The 25,813-nt window shown below is 37.1% G+C and overlaps 1 protein-coding gene across 1 annotated transcript in view; it reads right to left on the bottom strand.

Moving 5' to 3' along the window:
- Window positions 1–14,392: 14,392 nt before the first annotated feature.
- The window catches only part of ccdc141 (coiled-coil domain containing 141), a 17,944-nt gene continuing 6,523 nt past the window's right edge, over window positions 14,393–25,813 (bottom strand). Inside the window, exons 6-16 of the mRNA XM_059342394.1 lie at window positions 23,667–23,756; window positions 22,209–22,349; window positions 21,666–21,854; window positions 21,379–21,562; window positions 21,014–21,126; window positions 20,680–20,868; window positions 20,369–20,517; window positions 19,722–19,920; window positions 18,847–19,175; window positions 17,114–18,724; window positions 14,393–15,322 (exon numbers count right to left, since the gene is read on the bottom strand). Of these exons, the coding sequence (XP_059198377.1) occupies window positions 15,118–15,322; window positions 17,114–18,724; window positions 18,847–19,175; window positions 19,722–19,920; window positions 20,369–20,517; window positions 20,680–20,868; window positions 21,014–21,126; window positions 21,379–21,562; window positions 21,666–21,854; window positions 22,209–22,349; window positions 23,667–23,756 (3,399 nt within the window). The 3' untranslated portion in view covers window positions 14,393–15,117. The remainder of the gene's footprint in view (window positions 15,323–17,113; window positions 18,725–18,846; window positions 19,176–19,721; window positions 19,921–20,368; window positions 20,518–20,679; window positions 20,869–21,013; window positions 21,127–21,378; window positions 21,563–21,665; window positions 21,855–22,208; window positions 22,350–23,666; window positions 23,757–25,813) is intronic.

A 25,813-nucleotide genomic window follows, 5' to 3' on the forward strand; every position in this document is an offset into this window, starting at 1 on the left:
GATTTACAAGAAAAAACTGGGAAAAAAAGCAACTTTTTTCTCCCAGATTCACCACTTTAAATCTCATAAATCTACGCATTTTTTTCTCGTAGATTTGCCACTTTAATCTGGTAAACTTTTTTCTCAAAATATTATTTTCGTATGTTTTTTTTACACATTCTGGCTGTATGTAATATATATGGGAGAAAAAAGTTGCTTTTTTCCCACTTTTTTCTTGTAAATCTGCGACTGTTTTTGCGCAGATTTGCCACTTTAAATCTCTTGAATCTGCGACTTCTTTTGTTGTAGATTTGCCACTTTAATCTAGTAAATTTGCAACTTTTTTCTTGAAATATTACCTGAAGTTACCAAATATAGTTCTTTGCCTGATAAAGGGTTAACTGTTACAGGGATAATTTCTGCTTCAACAGCCCATTTAGTTTGCACTAAACACAAAGCAGAAAGAACATCAACCTGTTGGACTTGTTGCTGACTGAAGAACTTTTGTTGGTGAAAAGTACAGAAATACAGTTGGATATCAAACTTTAATACTTATTTGATTAATGAAATGTAACCTGTGAACTACTGAAACTATTTATTTATTTATATTAAAATCATTAGTCTGCCATGTGTTCCACATTTGACAAACTTCTTTTGCTAAATGGGGGGAAAAAAAATCATGGGTTTTATTAGTCTGATCCAGGGACCAACATCTGGTCTGATCACTGACTGGAAATGTTTATAACACTGCAGATGTTTTTATTAACTCTTTAAAAGGAAAGAACTATATTTGGTAACTTCAGGTAATATTTCGAGAAAAAAGTTGCAAATTTACTAGATTAAAGTGGCAAATCTACAAGAAAAAAAGTCGCAGATTTAAGAGATTTAAAGTGGTGAATCTGGGAGAAAAAAGCAACTTTTTTCTCCCAGATTCACCACTTTAACCCTTAACCCATTGAAGCCTGGAAAGCGGATACGTCGTTTTGTAATATTTGTATAAGCTCTCAAATACTTTTTGAATTTCATTTCTATCTGCTACAGAGGCTGAAAAATCTATTATTTAGTAGAAGCGTTGACACTTCTGTTGAATTTCAAGAAAAACTTCAGGTTTTAGGGGCTGATTTTAAAATCGCCCAGAGGTTTTACAGCCGTTTCAGGCGTCAATGGGTTAATAGGGCACTCATTGAAATACTTGCAAATTCAAAATTTCAACCCTAGAGAATATTGGAGGATATTACATACAGTCAGAATGTGCAAAAAAAAACATACGAAAATAATATTTTGAGAAAAAAGTTTACCAGATTAAAGCGGCAAATCTATGAGAAAAAAATGCATAGATTTATGAGATCTAAAGTGGTGAATCTGGGAGAAAAAAGTTGCTTTTTTCCTACAATTTCTCTTAAATCTGTGACTTTTTTTCTTGTAGATTTGCCACTTTAATCTAGTAAATTTGCAACTTTTTTCTCGAAATATTACCTGAAGTTACCAAATGTAGTTCTTTGCCTGATAAAGGGTTAAAGTCACATTTCGGCCTTCTGTTACTGGCTGAAAGTCTGAAATCTATAAAAAACAGGAATATGTTTCCTCTGCAGCAGCTGACCTGCTGACAGTGACAGACAGCTCTGGGTTTGATCCCTGAGTTTATTTTGGGGTCTGTCCCTGGAGGGGGTCCAGGCTCCGCCGGGTCTGGCTGATAAACCTGCAGCTGATCCTCGGAGCAGATTAAACACCTGTCGGCAGGAGAGCTGCACTCACTCACTTTGTTTTTTTACACTCCAAAAAGCCTTTTACTGTAAAAATCTCCAATATTAATTCACATTAAAGCATGCATAGTACAATAAAATGCCCAAAGAATAACTAATAAACTATTATTTTTACTAATTTATTTCTAACAATTTATTTTCCTACACTGAAAAAAGAACCAACTTAATTGAATTGTTTCATTTGGTAACACCTAAATGAATTAAGTTCTTTCAAATTAATTTAATAAGTTTGATTAACACAACTGATTTTAAATTCATTTGAAAGAACTTAATTCATTTAGGTGTTACCAAATGAAACTATTCAATTAAGTTGGTTCTTTTTTCAGTGTACTGAAAAGGATTTACCAGCAAATTAAAGGTTGTTTGAAATTAATGACTGTATGAATTCTGGGGAATTTGTATGTTTTAAAAAAACAACAAAGAAATGATAAGGACTGGGACTTCACAACTGATTGAAATTTTATCTTTTTATTTATTGTATTTTATGCTAATTTGTTTCTGCAGCTTTTCTTCTCACGTGTTTGTTTATTTATTTTTTCATTTTTTTAAATGTTCAAAATTCTGTTTAATATGATAGCTGTTGGGGTTTTTTTCCTTTTCCTAAAAATAAGAATATAATTTTATTTAGACTTGTGAAAATAATAGAAATTTAACATATTTTTGTATTTTTTCCCATTTAAAAAAATATCTAAGTTAAATTCCTTTTAGCACAAGTTTCTCTTTTATGAAATTTGATTTATTTAGATTACTTTGACTTCCTAAAAAAAGATTAAAATAAAAATATTTTTGCATCTTTCGAAAATCTAAAAGTCTCATATTTCCTTTGAAACTTGTGAACACGTTTCCTGTTTCCTCTCTCGACGCTGAAGCAACTGATAAACTAATAAACTATTATTTGTACTAATTTATTTCTAACAATTTATTTTCCTACTGAAAAGGACAAAACGTTTGGATTTACCAGCAAGTTAAAGGTTGTTTGAAATGAACGACTGTATGAATTCTGGGGAATTTGTATGTTTTAAAAAAACAAAACAACAACAAAGAAATGATAAGGACTGGGACTTCACAACTGATTGAAATTTGATCTTTTTATTTATTTTATTTTATGCTAATTTGTTTCTGCGGCTGTATGATTCCAATCAGCAGCCAAAACACAAAGAATCAATCAAATCCAAATATCCTAACTGCAAGTAACACAATATTTGTTTAACTTCAACATTTATACGTTTCAGTTAAGATCATTATCAGATACTTTAGCTGACATCTTTTTTGCTCAATATATTTTTTTTATGTTTATTATTTTGGGGAGAATTCATAACAAGGACTGAAATAAATGACCGTCTACGACTAAAACTGATTCACTTGTTTCAGTTTACATATTTAACTAATTGTATCCAGTTTAACAAATGTAAATTTTGGAAAACCTGACATCCTCCGAGTTGTATTATAATATTTAAATCTATTTTATTTGTAAACCTAGGTTTTTGTTTTGTTTTGTTTTGTTTTGTTTTTGTGGGGTTTTTTATTTTATTTTATTGCTTTTATTTTTCTACTATCATTCTGCTCTTTCGTGTTGATATTAAGCATGAATGAACATGTACATTCTTTATTTTTGTATGTGAACGAAAGAAAAAAAAACCCAATAAAGAGAAGTTTGAAAAAAAAAAAATTGTATCCAGTTTCAGCCAGTATTCAAGGTTTCTAACGAATGTGTTTAGTCTTAATATAAACAACAAGTATCATCGTTTGGGTATAAAAGAAGAAGACATTTACAGAAAGCAGGTTCATGAGTCAACAGCTGTTCAGTCACTTCACTTCTGTCTGTCACAACAAAAAGTCACGTGACAGCAGAGACAGACAGGAAGTCCAAACTGGAATCTGACTGGTTGGAAGCTAAATGCTAAATGCTAACAGTCTGTTTCTTTACTCTAATCATCCTGACGGTGACGTCATCAACAAGATCAATCTTCATTAATCAGCACGAAGACAGAAATATGTACTGATGAATAGATAAATAGCATGTGCTTCATTATATTAAAAAAAATAGAGAAACTATACAAAATGACAAAAACAGGACTGTGACTTTTAAGTTATTTTAACGATGGAAATCATTTAAAGTTAAAATCTTGAACTCTAAACGATCAATGTAGCTCCTGATCACTTCATTGATTAGTTGTTTGGTTTGGAAAATGTTTGAAAAAGCGGAACAAAGATTTTAATCTTGGAATGAGTCCAGAACAAGAAATATAATTCTGTAACTCGTGAAATATAAAGAAGGAAAACTGCAAATATTGACATTTAAGAGACTGGAACGTCATTTCTCTGTTAAAACAACAACAACAACAACAACAACAACAGATTAACGGTTCATTTTTCAGTTTGGATTTAAATTTCTACAAACTGTATTGTGTCTCAGCAGACAGAAAGGCTTTATAACCAACAAGCTCACTTCCAATTACTTTTAAAGTTTGTGTGAAAACAAAAAAATGGGAAAATTCATTAACACTTGTTGGCTCTTGTTGAACACTTGGACCCACTTGGACCCGTTCAGACCGGACCGGACCGGACCGGCTGGCTCTGACTCGTTCAGGTCGACCAAGAAACAGAGCAGTTTGGATCCACTTGGTCTAAATTGTAGCTGGACCTGGTTCTGGCTCTGAATCAACCCTTAATAGGACACTCATTGAAATACTTGCAAATTCCAAATTTCAACCCTAGAGAATATTGGAGGATATTACATACTGCCAGAATGTGTAAAAAAAACCATACGAAAATAATATTTTGAGAAAAAAGTTTACGAGATTAAGGCGTCAAATGTACGAGAAAAAATGTGCAGATTTATCAAATCAAATCAAATCAATTTTATTTATATAGCCCAAAATCACAAATCACAGATTTGCCTCAAAGGGCTTCACAGACTGTACATTTATGAGATTTAAAGTGGTGAATCTGCGAGAAAAAAGTTGTTTTTTTCCCCCACTTTTTTCTCGTAAATCTGCAACTTTTTTCTTGTAGATTTGCCACTTTAATCTAGAAAATTTGCATTTGTATGCATATTCATACTTGGCCTTAATATGCCGTCATAGTCAAGTGGTCCTCGTACAAATCCATGTGGTTCTCCGACCAAACAGAGAGACATGGGGACCCATTTTGATATCCACTGAAGTTACCAAATATAGTTCTTCGCCTGATAAAGGGTTAACCTGGTGCTGCTGTTCTCTGATCGGCCTTCTGTTTGCTTTTTTTGGCCCTTGTTGTTTCCCATTTGGCTTCCATCGGCCTTGTTTGGCCCTGATTGGCCCTGGTGGTGTCATATTTGGCCCTGTTTGGCCCTGGTCCTGGTCCAGACCAGCTGCCAGTCAGGGAGTCCCAGCTGAGAGTTTGTGTCACCTTTAACCACTTGAAGAGCAGCTGTGACATCATCACACGCTGCTGATTACAGGTGATAAAACACCTCTAACGGCTTTAAACACACTCATAAAGTCTCAGAGACTTTAATGTTTATCCTCTTTATTACAACATTGTCAATCATAAGACATTTTATTGTATTGGCAACTATTTAGTGACATGTTTTGGCTTTAAAATAAGCTTTAAATAAGACATTTTCGTCTTTCTAATAAGATTTAATGGTGAATTAGTGGTTAGTGATATTATTGTATTAAAGGTATTTTAACGGATTCTAGGAACACTTTAAGGAGTTTTTACAGTAGATACGGTGTTTAAAGTTAAAAGTCCTCATTTATTCAGTTATTAACTGCAGATTTCAGACATTTAGGTCAATTAGAGAGATTAATAAAGTTTATCAAATATGTGAATCTTAAGAACTTAACTTTTTTGATGAGTGAAAGTGTGTCTAAATAGTGTATTTATTTATTTCCAAGATAAACTATTATATTTTTCAATATAATTTCGAACATAATGTATAAAAAAAACAGCAGCCAAACTGTCACAACAGACGGTTTATGTTGTGATTTGAGTATTTTATTTTTATATCAACTATGTTTCTGTTTTCTGTTGCAATAATAATTTCATGTAAAACTGCATTATTTTACTCTTTTTATTAATTTATTGTTTTCCTTTTTGTAATAATCCTTTCAACAAAACATTTCTGTTGCTGTTATTTTTTTCTCACGTGTTTATTTATTTTATTTTTTCATTTTTTTAAATGTTCAAAATTCTGTTTACTATGATATTTTCCTAAAAACAAGAATAAAATTTTATTTAGACTTGTGAAAATAATAGAAATTTAACTTATTTTTGTATTTTTTCCCATTTAAAAAAATATCTAAATTAAATTCCTTTTAGCACAAGTTTCTCTTTTATGTAATTTGATTTATTTAGATTACTTTGACTTCCTAAAAAAAGATTAAAATAAAAATATTTTTGCATCTTTCTAACATCTATAAGTCTCCTTATATTTCCTTTGAAACTTGTGAACACGTTTCCTGTTTCCTCTCTCGACACTGTTTATTTTATTTGCACAGTTATAATAACATAAAATGACAAAGATAACAAATAATGTAAAGAAAACCCAGATGGGCTTATTTAAAGCCTCCACCTAAAATTTAGTTAGTTATAATAAGGTAATAACAAACTGATAATAGAAAAAACATATGTATAACATCAACAACAAGTTATAATGACAATAACAAAAAATAACAATATAAAAACAAAAATATGAACATGATATAAAAGTGTATTTGTGTGTGAATTAGAATTTTATAACAGCAGTTAAATGGTCTTTTAGACATCTTTTAAAAAAACATTTTGTTTTTAAACATTTTATAGTTCTTTGCCAATTCTGTTTCTCACAGACTTTTACAGACGAAATAAAAAATAAATCATTTCAACATTTATCATAAAACAGCAGCAAACAGTGGTGGAATGTAACTCAGTACATTTGCTCAAGTACTGTACTTTAGTACAGTTTTGAGGTACTTGTACTTTACTTGAGTATTTTCACATATGTAACTGTAACTACATTTTGGGGCAGATATTGCACTTTTTACTCCACTACATTTAGCTGACAGGTTAAGTTACTTTTCAAGAGATTTAAAATGAAAACATGATCAAATAAAGTGATTATGCATATTTTCTTTAAAATAAAACACATACCAGTATGTGAAGTAGTTAAAATTAGCCCTACCTTCCTAAAATTAAAATGCTGCTTAAATAAATGCATAAATAATATATTTGGAATATATAAAACAATCAGAGTGGGTTCATTCTGCATAACGAGTACTTTTACTGTTAAGTTGAGTTAACCCTTTATCAGACAAAGAACTATATTTGGTAACTTCAGCGGATATCTAAAATTAGTAATAAATGAGTAATAAATAAAATAATATTTAGAGGAAAAAAGTTGCAAATTTACTAGATTAAAGTGGCAAATCTACAAGAAAAAAAGTTGCAGATTTAAGAGATTTAAAGTGGCAAATCCGCGGGAAAAAAGTTGCAGATTTACAAGAAAAAAGTGGAAAAAAATCAACTTTTTTTCTCATAGATTTGCCACTTTAAATCTCATAAACTTTTTTTTCAAATTTGTAATTTGCAAGTATTTCAATGAGTGTCCTATTAAGGGATAAGTATACATGAATACATCTCCCACACATTCCTTCCCCTTCAGAATAAAATAAACCTGCAGCATCCCTCCACTAAAGACTCAAAACTAAAAATAATAAACGACACGCCGACAGCTGTTCTCCCTCCTCCAAAATAAAAGCTTCAGTGATGCGTCCCTCAGTGAGACACTTCCTCCCCACAGAGCGGTGGGGGGGGGGGGGGGGGGGGGGTGTCATCTAAAAATAACCCCCACACACCACACCTCACTTTGATTGACAGCCACCATGTGTCACATATCTGGAGGAGCAACTGATAGCCCTGCTGCTGATTCCCTTAAAAAGCCATCACGCCCAGCCGAGAGCCAGTCTGCTGCTATCAGGGCTATTCTGGGACGTCCCATTATAACCTTCAGCACAGAAAAGCAGCAAAAAGCCTTCAATGTGTCTGAAAAGTGAGTGAAAGCTGAACGGAGTCTGGTGTGTGTGAGTGTGAGTGTCAATCACAAACACTTGTCAAACTTTAAAGACACTTACTTGTCTGCACAAGGATGCCTGGGATGCCCGGAGGAGGGCTGTCTTCACTATCAAAAATCTCCTTATCCAGAAAATTTAGCCACAAATTCCAAACGGAGAAAGGTCGAGCCTCGAAGGAACCCCAAACTCCCAAAAAACAAAACTACAGTGAGAGCTGTAGTTTTGTTTTTCCTCCTGACAGCGGTTCCTCCAGCCGAGGCGTCCAGGCCGGGAACGCTGACTCTGCTCAGAGGTGGCAGCTGGCCGACGGGGGGCTTTATACCGCTGTGACATCACACGGGGCGGCCCGCGCCATTGGTCGGCCTGCAGGGCATCATGGGAGCAGAGAGGAGACATTTTATGCAACTTTCACACCTGTCAGCCGCTTTACTGAGGAGAGGAAGAGCTCACACTGTGATTCAGCTCAGATTATTCTCTAGTCGTTTAATTTTACGTAATATATTTGATAAAATGTATTAAATATAAATGCGTCCTTGATTTTGAGGCAGTTGTTTAAGTAACTTTAATATAAAAATGTTTGATTAAATTGTAGCTGGTCCTGACTGGACCTGGTTCTGGCTCATAAGAGTTTAATTTAAGAGCTGATATCTGACATTTTCCATGGTTTTCTGGACAATAACCAAAATCATTATCACGAAAACCATGGAAAACCATGTTTTTTTTTTTGGTCAATTTGTGTTTTTTTGGTAATTTCACATCTTTTTTGTAAGTATGTGTCTTTTTGGGTTCATTTTACGTATTTTTTTTGGTCACATTTGTGACACTTGTGGGCACTTGGAAAAGTGTTTACATATAAATTCCATTTTATTCACATTTTTAAAAACAATTATCAGAGAAATTCAACTTTTTTCTGATTTCTGTCATTCTAACTGTGTTATTCTGCACAAAGACATGTTTGAGTTGTTCTGATTGTGCTGATTCCACAGAGCTGCAGGACTTATTGATTTATAAAGATTTTAGATATTTAGTTTAGCATCATGGGAGCAGAGAGGAGACATTTTATGCAACTTTCACACCTGCCAGCCGCTTCACTGAGGAGAGGAAGAGCTCACACTGTGATTCAGATCAGATTATTCTCTAGTCATTTCATTTTACTTAATATATTTGATCAAATGTATTAACCCTATAAAGCCAAGTGTATCATATTAGATAGAGTAATTTTTGAGACCTCTACATCATCAAAAACCTGATGTATACATGTGTTGAAGATAAACAAACTGAGCAACAAATTGCACAAAAATATCAGATGTAGCAAAAATGATATGCAGGTTCCACGAGTGGATCAGTTATTGCTGCATTAAAAAACTTCATATCAGCAGATGTATGATGTTGTGTTATATGGAAAAAATATGTATTTTGCATGTTTGAGGAAAAAGGAAAAGTCAAAGTCTTAATAGGTTAAAAATGTTAGGTTTTATATGTTTTTGTTAGTTCAAGAAAAACAATCTGTGAGCAACAAATTGCACAAAAAGACCTGATGTATCAAATATGATACAAATTAGAATTCATATATGCAATTTATTTATTTTTTAAAATTTGTCAGCAGGTTAATAAGCACTCGGTTTTAAAAAAAATTTCTGGCAATTATTTCATGGTTCAGGCTTTATAGGGTTAAATATAAATGCGTCCTTGATTTTGAGGCAGTTGTTTAAATAACTTTAATATAAAAATGTTTGAGATTAAATTGTAGCTGGTCCTGACTGGACCTGGTTCTGGCTCATTAGAGTTTAATTTAAGAGCTGATATCTGACATTTTCCATGGTTTTCTGGACAATAACCAAAATCATTTTCACGAAAACCATGGAAAACCATGTTTTTTTTGGGTCAATTTGTGTGTTTTTGGTAATTTCACATCTTTTTTGTAAGTATGTGTCTTTTTGGGTTCATTTTACGTTTTATTTTTTTGGTCAATTTGTCTCTTTTCAGTCATTTTACATCTTTTTTTGGTCACATTTGTGACACTTGTGGGCACTTGGAAAAGTGTTTACATATAAATTCCATTTTATTCACATTTTTAAAAACAATTATCAGAGAAATTCAACTTTTTTCTGATTTCTGTCATTCTAACTGTGTTATTCTGCACAAAGACATGTTTGAGTTGTTCTGATTGTGCTGATTCCACAGAGCTGCAGGACTTATAAAGATTTATAAAGATTTTAGATATTTAGTTTAGCATCATGGGAGCAGAGAGGAGACATTTTATGCAACTTTCACACCTGTCAGCCGCTTTACTGAGGAGAGGAAGAGCTCCTCCTGCACTCACTGTGATTCAAAAACCAACTCAAGACCCACCTTTTCAAAATACCTGAACTCATAATCTCTCATCTCTGTTTAGTTGTTTTCTTCTGTATTTTGTGTTTGTGTGCGTCTAATTTCCTGTCATGTTAAGCGACTTTGAGTACCTTTAAAAGCGCTATAAAAATGTAATGTATTATTATTATTATTATTATTATTATTATTATTATTATTATTATTCAGCTCAGATTAGTACACTGTAATAAATTATTCTCTAGTCATTTCATTTTACTTAATATAGTTGATAAAATGTATTAAATATAAATGTGTCCTTGATTTTGAGGCAGTTGTTTAAGTAACTTTAACATAAAAATGTTTGAGATATAATCTACTTATTTTGATCACATTAAATATAATCTTTATGTGTATGTAATTCTAAATCAAGAGAATTTTGAATAAATCCAACACAATAGAATTGGTCTGTTTTTAATTGACAGGCACTTCCTGCTAAGTTATTAACTCAACTTGTAACGTAGTTAGATTTAATTAATAATATTGCGTGCAATCTCTTGCCTCAATTTTATTGAGTAGTTATTGTTTATCTTTTATTACAGTGTACATACTAGGGTTGTCAAAAGTATCGATACTCAAAAAAGTGCAAAAAAATCGACTGTTGGTTTTACTGTACATATTTTACATACTTATTAATATCCTCTTGTTTAAAATGTTAATACTTTTTTAAATGTATTTTTGTTTATATTGTTAAGACTGGTTAATGTTCCTTTTTTTTTTTTTTTTTTTTTTTTTTACTATTTATTGATACTTCTTTCCCCGCTGTGGGACTAATGAAGGAATATCTTATCTGTTTTTAAATTGAGTTTTTATTACTATTTTATTGTTTTTAGTATTTTATTGTTTTCATTTCACTGATTTTTTCCCCCACAGTTTTCTGACATTTTTTTTAACCAAACTATCAACAACAAAAAAATAATCAAAAAACAAAAAAATAAGCTTAGTATTAAATAATGATATACCAATGTAGTAAAATATTACATTTTCTCTATGTTCTATTATATTTAATTGTATGTAATTGTTATTATTATAATATAAACTGTATCATCAGGTGTTTATTTGTTAAGTCTGACTCACCTGCTGTAGTTTCCCAGCATGCATCATGTTCTTTCCTCTGTGATGATGTCATCCCGGAGCAGAGCAGCCAATCAGATCGCAGCTCAGCAGACAGAGCTGTACCTGTCTATCAATGAGATTCAGTGCTTATCAGGTCTATTGATCAGCTTTAAATCAGCTACAGCTGCAGATACTGATAACAAGTTACAACTTTATATAATAAAAACATATAAGGAGCTCTTTATTTTAACTACATGAATCTCAGTATACTTTGTACTTTTACTGCTGTACATATTTTACACACTTGTTTATATGATCTTGTTTGAAATGATTAACATTTTATTTTTTTTACATTTTTAATTGTTAATACTGGTTAATGTTGTTTTTTTTCACTATTTATTGTTATTTTATTGATGCTTTTTTCCCATTTTTTCTAATAAAGGAACATATTATCTTTTTTTTGTCTTATTTAGACCTGAACAAATATTATCAGAGAAACACTGTATCTGCATTTATGTTTTCTGACAAGTATCAATATGTAAAAAACGTATCTTATAATAATAATAATAATACATTTTTTATAGGTACCTTTCTTATCACTCAAGGTCCCGGATCAGTGACAACAACAAGGACAACTAATAAATAACAAATAATAATTGAACAATTTAGTTTAGTAAACAGAATGGGGATGTAATATGATATTTTTAGGTACAATATGCCAGTTCAAACAGATGGTTTTGAGCAGTTTTACAGAACTTTTACACAGAAACAATGTTTGGGGTGATTTTAAAATGAGTTCCTTTTACTCCTGATATTTTACATGAAGCTAATAATACCTGTGTACCTTTCCTGCTGATAACTGTCAATGTTTGACAGATTTAACTGTTGTTGAATGTTAAATACAGACAACAGAAGATAAACACTGTGGCAAGTGCAGGTCTGTAGATGAAAGAGAACAGAGCCTCATGATAAACCTTCAAAATAAAATAAACTTGACTTGTGTATTTAAATGGTGAAAGACATAATTTCCATAAAATATGTAATAAAAACAATACATTGTCGTTACTATAGCTAACGTTGAACATGGCCAATTTAATCCTTAATAATATATGTATTTTAACAAAAAGAACAGTTCTCATCTGTCAGTTTGAGCTCCTGTTAGCCGTTGCTCATCAAGCTTATTTTATAACCTAAATACTCAGTTATTGTCTGGTCACACTGCTCAAACTAACTTCAAGTTAACCGTTAAGATAGAGAAGGTTTTATTTAACGTTACCTGTCATCCAGCAGGAGGTTCAGAGACATGGCAGAGTTCCTGCTGAAGTTAGAAAGTATTAAATGTTTGGTTAAGTTAAGGGTTAGCTACCTGTTAGCTCCCTGCTAGCTAGCTGTTAGCTCCCTGCTAGCTAGCTGTCAGCTCCCTGCTAGCTAGCTGTTAGCTCCCTGCTAGCTACCTGTTAGCTCCCTGCTAGCTACCTGTCAGCTCCCTGCTAGCTACCTGTTAGCTCCCTGCTAGCTAGCTGTTAGCTCCCTGCTAGCTCCCTTCAGTATGACTCAGACTGTTGCTGAAAGTTGCTGTTGGTTTATAATTTTTTTGCGGGATAGCAGGTGAAAGGCAGTTAATGTTCTGAGCTCTGAGATTACAGGCCGAACTGTGTTCAACATTACTTTAATTATTTTATATATTTTGTGAGCAACACAATTACTAAAAAGGCAGACTGAATACAAAACCATTGTGTCTGAGTAGTAGAAATAAAAATCTATGATCTCATCTGATTCTCTATTACTAACTAATGATTTAAACTTTCAGTTTTAGTCAACTATGTCAAACATTTAAACCAGGGGTTGGCAACCTTTACTAACTAAAGAGCCATTGTTGAACAAAAAAAGAGAAATAATGTCAGAACGGAGCCGCAAACCTTATTTTGAGCCTCACAATGAAGATGTAACAGCCTACTAAGTCTAAATTAGCCTACCAACATTACCAACAAGTAATAATGAGCATTTATTCATATTTATTAATATGATTTGCTGAGTCCAAATGAGGCAGAATGTAGATGTTAGGGTGCCGTTAATGTTAACTGTTACTTTAGGTATTTTATCCATTACTTTTAACTCTTTCAAATAGGCTTTCATTAATTTGATCTTTTTCACCATTTACCCTTTACTTGATCAAATAAATTATACAAACGAAGTATTTCAACAGTGCCATTACTTTTAAATGGCTGTTTCAACTTTTATCTAATAACATTGTTTGAACCATGCTAGAAGATTAATAAACCTGTTCCCAAACTGCTTCGCCCACAGCTGTTGACCACATGAATATTTTAAAATAAAAAGTTTCTCATAAACCAATATTGAACTGGTTGTAGGATTTACTTAAACCAGGACCAACTGTTATTGTTTTGTTTTTTCAAGAAAAAAAAAAAATCAAATAAATCAAAAGTGACATGAATCTAGAACCTTCATTTCAACCACCATATGTTTAAATAACCACATATTTCAGATATTCTCTCCTCAATTAAATCAAATTATTGAATTGGCAGAGAACACATAAATTGGGTTAAAGCTTTGACTGCTTACCTTTTTCATGTGATTGAAGGAGACTGAAACCTGCAATTAAAACTGAATCAATTCCCCCAACACATTGCCAATAAAATAATCTTTTTAAAATGCATGTTAATAATCTTGTTTAACATTTAAAAAAGGGTATCAGGAAAAGCCTCCAACTACTAGAATGAATTGGATTCAGAGAGGTTTCTAATTTTAAAAAAAATCACATTAAGACACAGAGATGAAGGCGGTTGGACAGACTGGTCTAAAGAGCTGGTTCTGTGGTTGGAGCCAGGTTGGACACACTGGAGGAGGTGGTGGAGACAGGCACTGTCAACATGTTGGAGGCCATCTTGAAATACCCGGATCATCCGCTACACAAAACCTTTATGGACCAAAAAAACAGCAGTGGGCGGCTCCTCTCAAAAGAAATTCAAAAGATTAAAAAAAATGGATTCAAAAGATCCTTTGCTCCTACAGCCATCAGGCTGTCTCATTCTTCAAGAGATTCTACCAGAATAACTGAATTTCCCCTCTGGGATAAATAAAGTAATTTTGATTTGATTTTTGATTGATTGTTAGGTATGACGTTCACCTGCTGAGTTAGTAAAAATAAATGACGCAAAGATCATACAAATCCAATGTAACTTTATTTATTTAATAACAGTTATATTTTAGTGAAGCAATATCAGCAAGCAGAGGTGTCTGCGTGTAATAAACAGGGTCTGAAATACATTTTTTGATTAGGTCTAATTAACTGAAAAAATGACCGGCAAAGATATTTTCAACTGGACATAGTAAATCTGCAAAAGATTCCAAGTCATCAAAAACATGCTGCTCATTGTAACAGGGTTGTTGTTGTAAAGAAAAGCTGATCTCCCCTCAAGCAACTTATTGGTGCATTTTCTTTTAACCAAGCCTCCAACATGCTCTGGACTTTTAGGCTGATCTACTCCGGATAAACCCCCACATACTGTGAAACTCTCTGTGGTACCTGTCCCATTGGTAATTAAGTTCATGACAGGCCTATTTTAGCAACCTGCCAATGACTGACCTTATTTATTTATCTTATCTACTGTTCTGAAAATAGTTTTCAAAGAAATTACTAAATATAGCTCTATAACTTCTAAGCTCAACCCATATAAATGTCATCAGGTTTCCACCCACTTCTGGTTTTAAAACCCAGCCCTTTCAGAGTTTTGATACAGATAATTCAGTTGGTTGAACTGATACAGATAACGGTGTACTTGCTCATCCCGGGTGGAGGCAAAAGCTAGAGCCAAAACCTTACAGCTTCCTAAAAGTTCAGGTAGTGGAGAGCTCCAGGTTTCAGGTCGTAAAGTTTCCGTCATGGAAAAGAGTTTTTAGAGTATGATCAGGTAGATCAGCCACAGCAGCACGCAAAGCGTACCAAACCAAGTCTGCCAGTCCGCACTGATGATGTCAAAAACTTCGGCCACCAGCCACTTATCACCGCTGCTCTCCTGATGTTTGGCCTCGTACCACCCACCATCTGAGCCTGACGCCTCTTGGCCCGGGCCGGTGGCTGACACCGCTCCGTCTTTACACCTGAATGATGACAGGAAGTCAGACAGCCTCACTCTAGGCCACATAATGAGCCCTCCGACAACACCTCTGACACAATAAATATCTACGAGTCCTGTTGTGTTACAGGACCTTCGACTATGTCACCAGACAGCCAAATAAAAGATCTGTGGTTATTATTAATGATGTGTGGTTGGATTAATGATGTGACGTGTAGATTCAACCTTAGTTTGACTTGTTTGTGCAGCCGTGTTGGTTTGAATTTGTGTTTCAGTGTTTCACTGCCTTTTGTTAAAACACACAAACAAAATAAAACTTTTAAAGGAATTAGATTACACACTTTTAACTCTAAAATGTATGTTAATCAGTTATATAAAGGGGTTTGTTGTAACACAGGAGACATGGTTTAGGAATCACGGTTTGGTGAGTTTTGGTTTTGCCCACTTTGGTATAATTTTGATTATGACACCTGGAGAGTGCAGACCTCGGCCAAGCCCGTGCTTTATCCCTCATGTAAAAACACATGAAAACCAATTTGTGTGTCCTTCCCTCTGACCTGGATCTCTTCTGTAATTAACTGGGTTCTCTCTGCGTTCATGCTCCACCCTTCCACCAAGTTTTCTTAATTATCAGGCCAATAGTTTTTCTGTAATCCTTCTGAACAGACAAACAAACAAACAAAACTTAAAAAAGATCCACCCTGGCCGAGGTAAGCTGAACTTGCACTTGTGTAATTACATACATCAATCTACATACTGTATATTCTGCATGCACCAGACCGTGACCCCTGGACCGTGAACCCCGGACTGTGGCCCCTGGACAGTGACGCGATTCACACAAATACATAAAAACCGTAATACTCCTAATTATCATTCATTAAAGTAAAAGTCAGAAATCAAACACCCAGTGCCTTAGAATGATTGTTGTCAAAGTGCAATATATAGATAACACACAGAAAAATCTAACTTAATCTCTAAACTACATTTAAAGTCAAAATTGATAATAATAATTAGACGCAAGTCAGACTTACACATTTAGATTCACCTACTGATAGAAGTTGAATCAGCTAATTAGTTTACTTGAATCGCAGAGTGTAAAACAACTTGATACGGCTAGAATAGATTGTTTTACATGCCAAACAAGCGAGTAAGCACCTAGCTAATGTAAGTTGAACTTCTTCTAAAAAAGCATGGCTATAAAGCTTGTTAGCATGCTAACATTAGCTTTACTAGAGCTTCTGTTTTAAGCATGACTGTAGCTGTGCCTGTGCAGTGAAGAGAAGACAATATAGCATTGACTTAGGAAAGCTGCAGGGAGGACAGAACCTTTCCTAATTGAAGCTAAAAATGTATTTCAGTTAATATTGCTGAGGTATTGATGAGTAAATTAAACTTAATATACTGAATATACTTATATACTTACTGTAATTTACTGTTGATAAATACGGGGCAAATGTTCCAATCCCTTACACCTGCATTAGCACGAGTCCTGCTTGAACCTTTTTGATAATTCACTGAACTATCCTCAAGGGTTATAAAGCACCATACAGAGGATAAATGTAGTGCAGGTTTACACTATTAATGCATGGCAGGTAGCAGGAAAGTAACAGGGAATTTAAAAAACTGGTTTACGAGTCCAGCAACGACTTTTTGTGAATTATATTCGCACGCAGACTCAAAGAAGAAGAAGGGTAAGGGCACAAAGATTAAGATCAAGCACATGTTAAAGCAGGTGTGAGGGTGCCTCCAGGTGAGTGGATGTTAATGATCTCATAAAGCGTGTGTGTTATTGTGGAGCTGGTTATATGCTACCCACCAGTTGAGCTTGGGCTCTGGGTGTTCTGTCACCTCCACCTCTAGCGTCACTGGAGAGCCCTCCATGACAGTAGCTCTAGACAGGGGCCTGGTGATGCAGGGAGGGCCAGGTTTAGAGGCTTTTCCCTGGGGAAGAGACTCTGCCTGGGCCTGGGGAAGAGGAGGAGGAGCAGGAACGGGAGGCCCTTGGATCAGAGGAGTAAGCCTGATCTCCTCGCGGATGGCCACGGGCTGACAAATGTTTGGGTCTTGGTCTGGAGTTAGTAAATGGGGTGAAGAGGAAAGGGGAATGACATGCAGATTAGCTTGCTGAGCCAAAGCTTGAGTCTGTGGTTCGGGCTGAGGAGGAGCAGCTGGCTTGGCAGGGCTGCTGGGGGTCATGCCAGGGTCATGCATACACTGCTGGGTACAGATGGAGGTCAAGGACTGATGGAGGGAGTAGACTGTCTGGTGGCTCTGCTTGCTGCTGATTTTACTACTGCTGGTGATGGTACTGCTGGATAAACTGATGCTGCTGACACTGTTAAGATCTCGGAGATTGGGGGCATTGACCTCTGGTAGACCACTACCTTCAGAGAGGGAGCTTTCTTGCTGGGACGCAAGGTTGCTGCTCGCCTGTGGCATGTTGCTGTCAACAGGGGAGGGCTGGCAGAAAACAGTTTCTTCGGTGACAGCTGTGATGAGACTGCTGCTTTGGGGCATGGAGACTGAGGGCGTTTCCTTGCTGTTTTTGGAGGAAGGTACATCCTGATCAAGGCCATTCCTGGAATCCTGGTGAGACTGGGAAAGATTTCCATCTTGAGGTATGGTTGTGGTGGTTTGGAGAAGTGTTGCAGAGGATTCGAAGAGCCCAGCGTCTCTGGTGCTGTCTTTGTGGAGAACAGGGTCTGGGATTTTGGGGATCTGAGCAAGCCCTCTGGCCTGGGGGACTGGATCAATCTGTGGTAAGGTCTCACTCTGGGATGAGGGGATTTCTTTGGGTGAACTGAGGCTGCTGCTCACCTGTAGCAAGGTGTGATGACTGTCTGAAGGGGAGGACTGGAAGTAAATGGTCTGCTGGGTAACTGTACTAGTGCTGGTGAGACCCTCCCTTGGAGGTTTGGAGTCCGGAGATGTTTCCTTCATAGTTTGAGGGTAATTAATGTCCTGATGGCAGCCACTTTCAGCGTCTTGTGGTGGGGTTTTGTCATTGTAGAGATCAGTGTCTGCAGCTTTAAAGGGCTGAGGATAATAGCTGGACTGGGACTGGGAGACAGAGGTTTTGTGAGTGATCTCTGCTAGCTGAGGACTAGAATCAGTCTGTGGGAAGGTTTCCACTTTGGATGCAATATTTTGACTTCTCTCAGGCTGGTTGTACTGACTGTTGCACTCCTTCAGTAAGGGTTCAGGTTGTGAGAGGTTCCTCTTTTCAGGGACATCATTGTCCTTGTTGGAGCAACTGTCTGCAGTGTTGCTCTTGTTGACTAAGTTAGATCCAGAGGGGGCGCTCGGGTCGGTACTGGCATTGGCTGCATTGGTCTTTCCGGTCTTCAGGACACTGCATAGAGTGCTGGTGATCAGGTTTGGAGCAGGAACTGTCAATGAACTCTGGACAAACGAACCGGAATCTGATCTGAGCCTGCAACACACAACAGGAACAAACTCATACCAAGAAAACTGACTCTTTCAAAGTTAAAATGTCGCTACTGTGCGTCTTACGCCACCAATTGATCTGAGATTGGTCCTCATACAGACCTGGTGCTGCTGTGACGGCTGGTTGGAGGAGTTGGACAGCTCTCCGTCCGGCTGGACCCTCTTTGTTGTCGGACTGCACCGGTCGCAGTACCAGCACCACTGTGCTCTGATCGGTGGCTGTATTGGCTGATGTGGGCGCTGTGGGAACTGAAACAGAAGCCCTCCTCAATGTCTGACTGAAACATGTTGGACTCCGGGGTCTCTGCCAGCGGCGGCAGCGAAATGTCATCAGGTGACACACAATCATATTCATCATTGGAGAGAGAATCCTCTGTCAACACTTCCTGTTGCTGAAGCTCCGCCTCCGACAGACGTCCTCCTGATGCATCCTGGGCAAAAAAGATATATGTATTATTAACCAAACATATATATCTGACTTGTTTAATTTCAGTATAGTTTGTACACTAACTGGAATTCATTTACTGAAGTGGCCAGGTAAGAAGTAGAGCAGTGAAACAAACAACCAACAAAATGCTAAAATAATTAGATAAACAGAACATTTCAGGAGTAGAACACAAAAAAAAGTAAAAACAACGATGACTCTACATAAAAAACCCACCAACATAAAATGTGTTAAAAACATCCAACTACAGGATGCATGATTCTATAACCCTAATTTTTTTAAATATAATCCAAGGAAACGTCTTCATATAACCCATGGTTGTCGACCTTGTTGGGATTGCAAATACAATTTCACTTTTTGTTTGATTTAGTTGTCGAAGCTGTTAGCTAAGGAGTCCAAGGAACATGTAGTTGTGTATCATCAGCATAGGCCTGTAAGCAGCATGAACTGTAAATGGAAAATAGAAAAGGGATCTAGAATGGATCCCTGTGGAACACCACATCTTAAAATTAACTCTTTGATGATGATTAACCTGCGTGTCTTTTCTCTGAAACTCCCTCTGGATGTCGGAGAACGAGTGGCCAACCACACAGGGAGGGGGTGTGGCCTGATGCTCAGCAGCGGCAGGCTGTGATTGGCTGTGTATGGCGTGGACCCGTCGGTTGGCCTCCGCTGGGGAGCAGGAGAGGCTGAAGGTGTGGGTGGAGCAGTAGGAGGAGGTGAGCTGTTGTCTGAAGGAGAGACGACATGATGAACCTTTGTTTATACATTTCAGACTCAAGCCAAATGTTTCTTTCTATGAACAAATAAGACATAACACAACACTTGCTTTCATTTTTCTTGAACCCAAAGCTACTTCATTACAGTCTACATGATGTGAATCGTTTCTTGCACAGAAATCAGAGTTTCCCAGAGGATTAATAACAACTTTGGTGATTACCTGAAATGTAATCAAGCGCCAACAGAAGATGAAATATCTCAGCCTCTTTATGGTTAATTGACACACAATTTGGGGCAGATGTTTTTGGTTCCCAGAGGATGAATCATACAAACTTTGCTGATCCCCTGAAACTTTTTTCTAGGAACACCATGAGGTTCAAATTTGTAGTTTTAACTGAAATATATCTACACCTGTTGGAAGGATTGTGATGAAATGATTTATGTTCTCCTTCAGTGTACCTGCTGTCCGTCTGTCTGTCCGAATCCAGACTGCGGCTTTTCTGTAACGGAGGCTTCCTATTGGCTGCAGTCTGCCTCTTAACGGGAACCTCCCTCCCATCGTGTTTGGTGGTCAGTTCGGGGGTATGGCCTGTTTCCTTCAGCTCGTACTGGAAGTGAGGGACAGATTGAGATGAATTTCAAAAATTATCATATAACATCTCATATTTCCTTTTATTGCAGCAGGACAATGTTAGTAAAAGTCAGCTGATTCCGTTTTATTTTGGTTTTTCTGTTATACGTTTACTAAATGTCTGAGTGATGATTTTTACCATGTCAGACGCCTCCTGTGTGCTGCGGTTATCTCTCTGCTCCTTCTTCTTCATCTTTCTGTTTTCCTTCAACTTGTTTTCTTTCTCTTCCTCTTTTTCTTCATCTTCCACTTCCTCTTTCTCTTCTGTATCCTTCTCTTCCTTTATCTCTTTCTCTCCGTCGTCAGGCTGCTGTTTGAGACCATCCAGCTGTGATATCAGTGTAAATTTAAACACTTGTTAATAATCTGCTGATCCTGTTCCTAGAATGAGTCTTAAATGTGTATCAGGACCGCTCCCTGAAGGTTCTGTACGTTAAATACAAATCTAAAACACGTTTGCAGTATTCAGTTACCTTGAGTTTGGCCTCCAGCTTTATCAGACCATCACTCAGCTGTCTGATGGACTGAACCATCTCTGAGTGTTTACTGACCGTCTTCTCGATGTACCGCTGTCCCTCCTCCACCCCTGAAACACACATTTGTGTTTAGCTCACAGAACCGTAAAAGTTTATTATAGATTTCTGAAAATATTCATGTTTCACTCCTTCAATAACAATTTTAATACACTTTGGCACAGTACAAAATAACAGATGTGCATGTGTTCGAACTATGGAGGAACTTGGGATATTTTTCATAATTCATGACAACTCATCAGCTTCCAGGGATATCTGCCTTTTCAGAATAAAAGCATGTCTTTGTTTGCCGTGTTGGTACTCACCGTGCAGCCTGACAGCGAGCTCAGTGATCTGACTGATCCTCTCCTCCTGCTGAGGAACCGTCGGCCAGACGAACTTCTCAAACTGCCGGTAAAGAACGGAGACGGCTTCTGTGCTGCGGCACCCGGAGGAGAACTTCCCAACGCGAGCAATGGTCGCACTCGCATCCTCGCACCAGAACTGATACTGTACACAAAACAACATGTAAACATAATGCAGATCTTATATTTGTACAGGTGTATAAACTCTTGAACAGGATAATGTAACTTCAGATATGATAATAACTCACCTCCTCCATGGCTTGCTGCAGTTTGCAGGTCATGTCAAGTGTTTTCTGGTGTTCGCTGACACTTCGCTCAAACTCTCCCATCTGCCTCTGCAGCTCGTTGACGGCGTCCTCTGCCTCCCTGGCCACGCCCCAGTCCTTGACCTCTGACCCCAGCCGGGCTGTCACTCCCTGCAGACGCTTCCAGAGCGCCTGCAGGATGAAACGGAACTGAATGTAAGATCTCTATGAACATTTTTGTCCAGCTGTTTTTAAACCTGACTGGAAAAATTTCTATCATCTAGCATCCACCCCTCCCTCCATCCATCAATCCTTTTTTTTTTAGAGATCTTTGAATCTGGTTCTGGTTAGACATAAAGTTTGTAAAATGACATTTGGGGGTTTTAAAGGCTTTTCCTTTGGCATTTTTGTCTTTATTGGATATATAGTATTAGCCAGTTCACATTTAAACAGGGGGGAAAATGACAAAATGCGAAAATTCTGGTATGCACCCAAATCACTGAGTTTTTGGGGCTCCCTGGCTCCCAGGCTGAGATCAGAATTCACCTGCAGCTTTTCCTCGTACAGCTCCACTTGCTGCAGCTGGTTCCTGACGGCCTTCATGTTCCTGGTCCTGTCGTTTCTCTTCAGGTAGTTAAACCTCAGGTTGCTGAATCGCTTCTTCAGCTCCTTAAAGGAGTCACGAAGCTGAAAAATCAGAAAATTGTTGGGTTGACAGAAATACTACCTGGTCAGGTTGATCTGTGGCTCAACTACCTTACCGTCTCCTTGGGTTATATTTAAAACTTTTTCAATAGAATAACTGATTGCCATGCAAGTGTCACGGCTGTATGTATGGTCAGACTGAAATATCTCAACGACTATGATGGATTGTCATAACATTTCATAGAGACCTTCATGTTTCATGACGTTGGTGGTCCTGAATTTAAACTGAATTTCATTTTTCATCTTTGATGCATTTTGAGAACTGGAAACCAGACTCCAGTCTATTTCTATTAGTTTCACATATTAAAGGGAAACTTTGACAATTTTCAACCAGCCCTGTGTCACTGCAGTGCTGATATGAAGTTTTTTTTAACATAATATCTTGTATACATCTTCTTTATCAGCTCTTTGCTCAGAGCTGCTCTGGCTGCTCAGCTTGCTGTTGATGTAATTTAAAGTTGACGGAGCTTTGATGAGATTATTTTTAGAGCAGGGGGGTTTAAATCTAGAGGGACATTTCTGCCTCTAACCGGAGGAACAGCAGTGTCGGATGGCTGATCTGTCAGCTGAGGACAGCTGAAAGAGAGCGGACAGCAGACAGAGGGACCGAGATCTATTGGCTGAACAGACCAAGAGGTGGAAATCAGAGGCTGAGAGATCGGACAAGTAGCCGGAGGGGGACGAAGGTTCAAAAGTTGAGTGGGGAAACCCTGGATTGAGCAAGAGTAAGGTTCACTAAAATAACAAAGGTTAGATGGGACATTAGCCAAAACTAATGGGAGGTAATCCAATTAGTTTACCAGACAGGAAATAATGAGGTACTTTAGAGGTTGCCAGGAAGTACCACAAACTAACATAAAGTATCCCAGAAAACCATGAACAATCCATAAACAATTACCTCAAAGTAGTGCATACCATGAAGTAACTATTAAAAAGTGAAGATCATGAAGTACCCCAAACATTTCTGCAAAGTACTGTAAAATATCCAAGAGTTCAATGATCCAAAGAGATGTTTAGGTATATTAAGCAATGCTCAAGGACCAAGAGAACCTAAAAGAGATACCATACGGTATCAAGAACTACCACAAAGTCATGGAGTACCCCAGAACACCACGATTAACCAAAAGTACCTCAAACTACAGAGTACAATAAAGTACCTGTACTAAAAAGTATCATAAACTACCCTACTATACCAAGAAGTACCCAGACGGTTCAACTACCACAAAGTACCACAAAATATAACTAAAAAGTAACTGGAAATACCAACAAGAGATAACAATGAAGTATCATGAACTATACCGGCAAAAAAGTTTCAGAGCCATCAAGAAAATGGCCCAAAACCTCCAGGATGTAGCAAGGAGTAACACCAAGAGAAAACCATGAAGTAGCCTACTCAAAGAAACCACAAAATACCCAAAGGTTCCCTGTAAAAATCGAAATAATTAGTATGAAAGAAGTACCCCAAAGTATCCCAGCGTACTATGAACTACCAGGAAGAGTACTGTAAAATGATCTATAGTACTCTGTATACATCACAGATAACTACAACATGAAGTACCATGGATCACCCTATCTCTGTCCCCCCAGTGAACACTTTGTACCCGATGAGTTAAGACATTTTTCAGTTCAGCTGGCGGACTCAGTGATGAGGTCCTGCAGCTCTGGGGATCCTTAATGACTCCCAAAAATACCCTGAATGTCTGCGGTGAGAATAACCAACCCACCAGAGAACCAAAATAGAACCGGTCCTCAACGACAAGTCACATTTGTTTAATAAAAAAAAGACCTCATCGTCTCCGAGCAACAAATGAATGTGGATCTCCTTCAGGTGACTCAGCAGAGTGGACACACACACAAACAAACACTTTGAGCTCAGCCTCCGTCCTGTTCAGAGCTCATGGTTGGTGTTCCATTACAAAATCTCCCAACTTTGCTCTGTGAAGTGACAGTTAAGCCCCACATGCTGAAAACTTTTTACCACCTATCTTGCCACCATCCAGACCTCGAGACAAGTTCAAGGGGAAAGATGCACAGCGCCATCACCAAGTTTTCAATAGATAGTCCCAATTTCAAGTTCCTGAGTGTTCCTCGTTTTCTGAATGATTCTCAGCATGACTAACATTGGCATTCTTTGTGCAGCTTCTTGAACTTTCCCAGTTCAGAACTCATTTTTCGGACAATTCTGACACATAATGAATGCAGCTCAAACGCTACATCAAGCATTGCGAACAAAAGTGAAAAAATTGGTGTATCCAACCCGTGATATGGATCCGCTTCAAAAGTAAAAGGTTTGTTTTTGGCCCGTGCTACACCTTTCCACCAAGTGTGGTCAAGTGACAAACAAACAAACCAGGTCAGAAACATGAACTCCTTGGCAGAGGTAGTAAACATAAACACCCAAACTAGACATCTGTAAAGTCTGATTTCTGCATCAATCATTGGGCAATCAGACATATCCAAATAATAGAAAATATAGAATAGTTCATCATAAATGTGATCAGTAATGTGCAGGTGGGTAAATGATGATATTGGTTAATAATATCAAAGAGTAGTAACATTAGTATTGTAGTGTATTGATGCTGTTATAATCCTGTTTGTGACTCAGAGTCTCTGATGTCTCTCAGCTGCTGCTGCAGGTTTCAGTGTGCTGCTGATACGCAGCACCAGGTGCATGATGGGAAATACCCGTTGGCTGACTTGGCCTGTATTTCTGACCGCCACCCCTCACCCCCTCCCTCCCTGTCCGGCCTCCAACAGCTGCTGCTCAGTGACACAGCAGATTGAACCAGCAGCACCAGTGAAACCAGTAAAATGTCAAACTAGTAATAGTTTCACATTCTACACTTTCACAGATTTAACCAACAGTTTTCATGGTTCCTCATACAACACCATCTTTAACTGGAGCCAGAAAATTCTAATTTAAGCCTGAGATGTCAGTCCTGAGGCTGGTGGGCTAACGGCTAACATGCTGCTCCTGCAAGTCATTTACTTTAGCTATTTAAAGCTAGCCACACTAGCTTTTTAAACAGATATTGTTTGTTGAAGAACCCAGGGAAGCAGCGGGCTTTGAAGCCAATCTGACTTAAAGGCCAAATTACAGCTTGCATTGTAAGATAGCAAGATATCTATAAGTCAGCAGGTGAATCAGAATTGTTTTGAGGTTCATAAACTTCCTCGTTTGAACACTTAAACAGCCTTGATTTAACTCATCATGTCCTAACTTGTGGAGTTCACTCGCAGCAGAATCCAGAGTTGTTTCCCTTCCTCTGCTCGCTGTTTGGGCCACAAGATGCAGAAGATCAAGTCATTGGTAACGCTTTATATTAAGGTCCTTGTAATAACCATTAATTAACAAGTAATAAGGCCCTTGTAAGTCCTTACAAGATGCTTATTAACATTTTTGTGTGTTTATAAGCTTAAATAAGTGTTAATAATGGCATTACAAA

Source organism: Centropristis striata, chromosome 10, assembly GCF_030273125.1.
Source record: "Centropristis striata isolate RG_2023a ecotype Rhode Island chromosome 10, C.striata_1.0, whole genome shotgun sequence".
NCBI classification, from domain to species: domain Eukaryota; kingdom Metazoa; phylum Chordata; class Actinopteri; order Perciformes; family Serranidae; genus Centropristis; species Centropristis striata.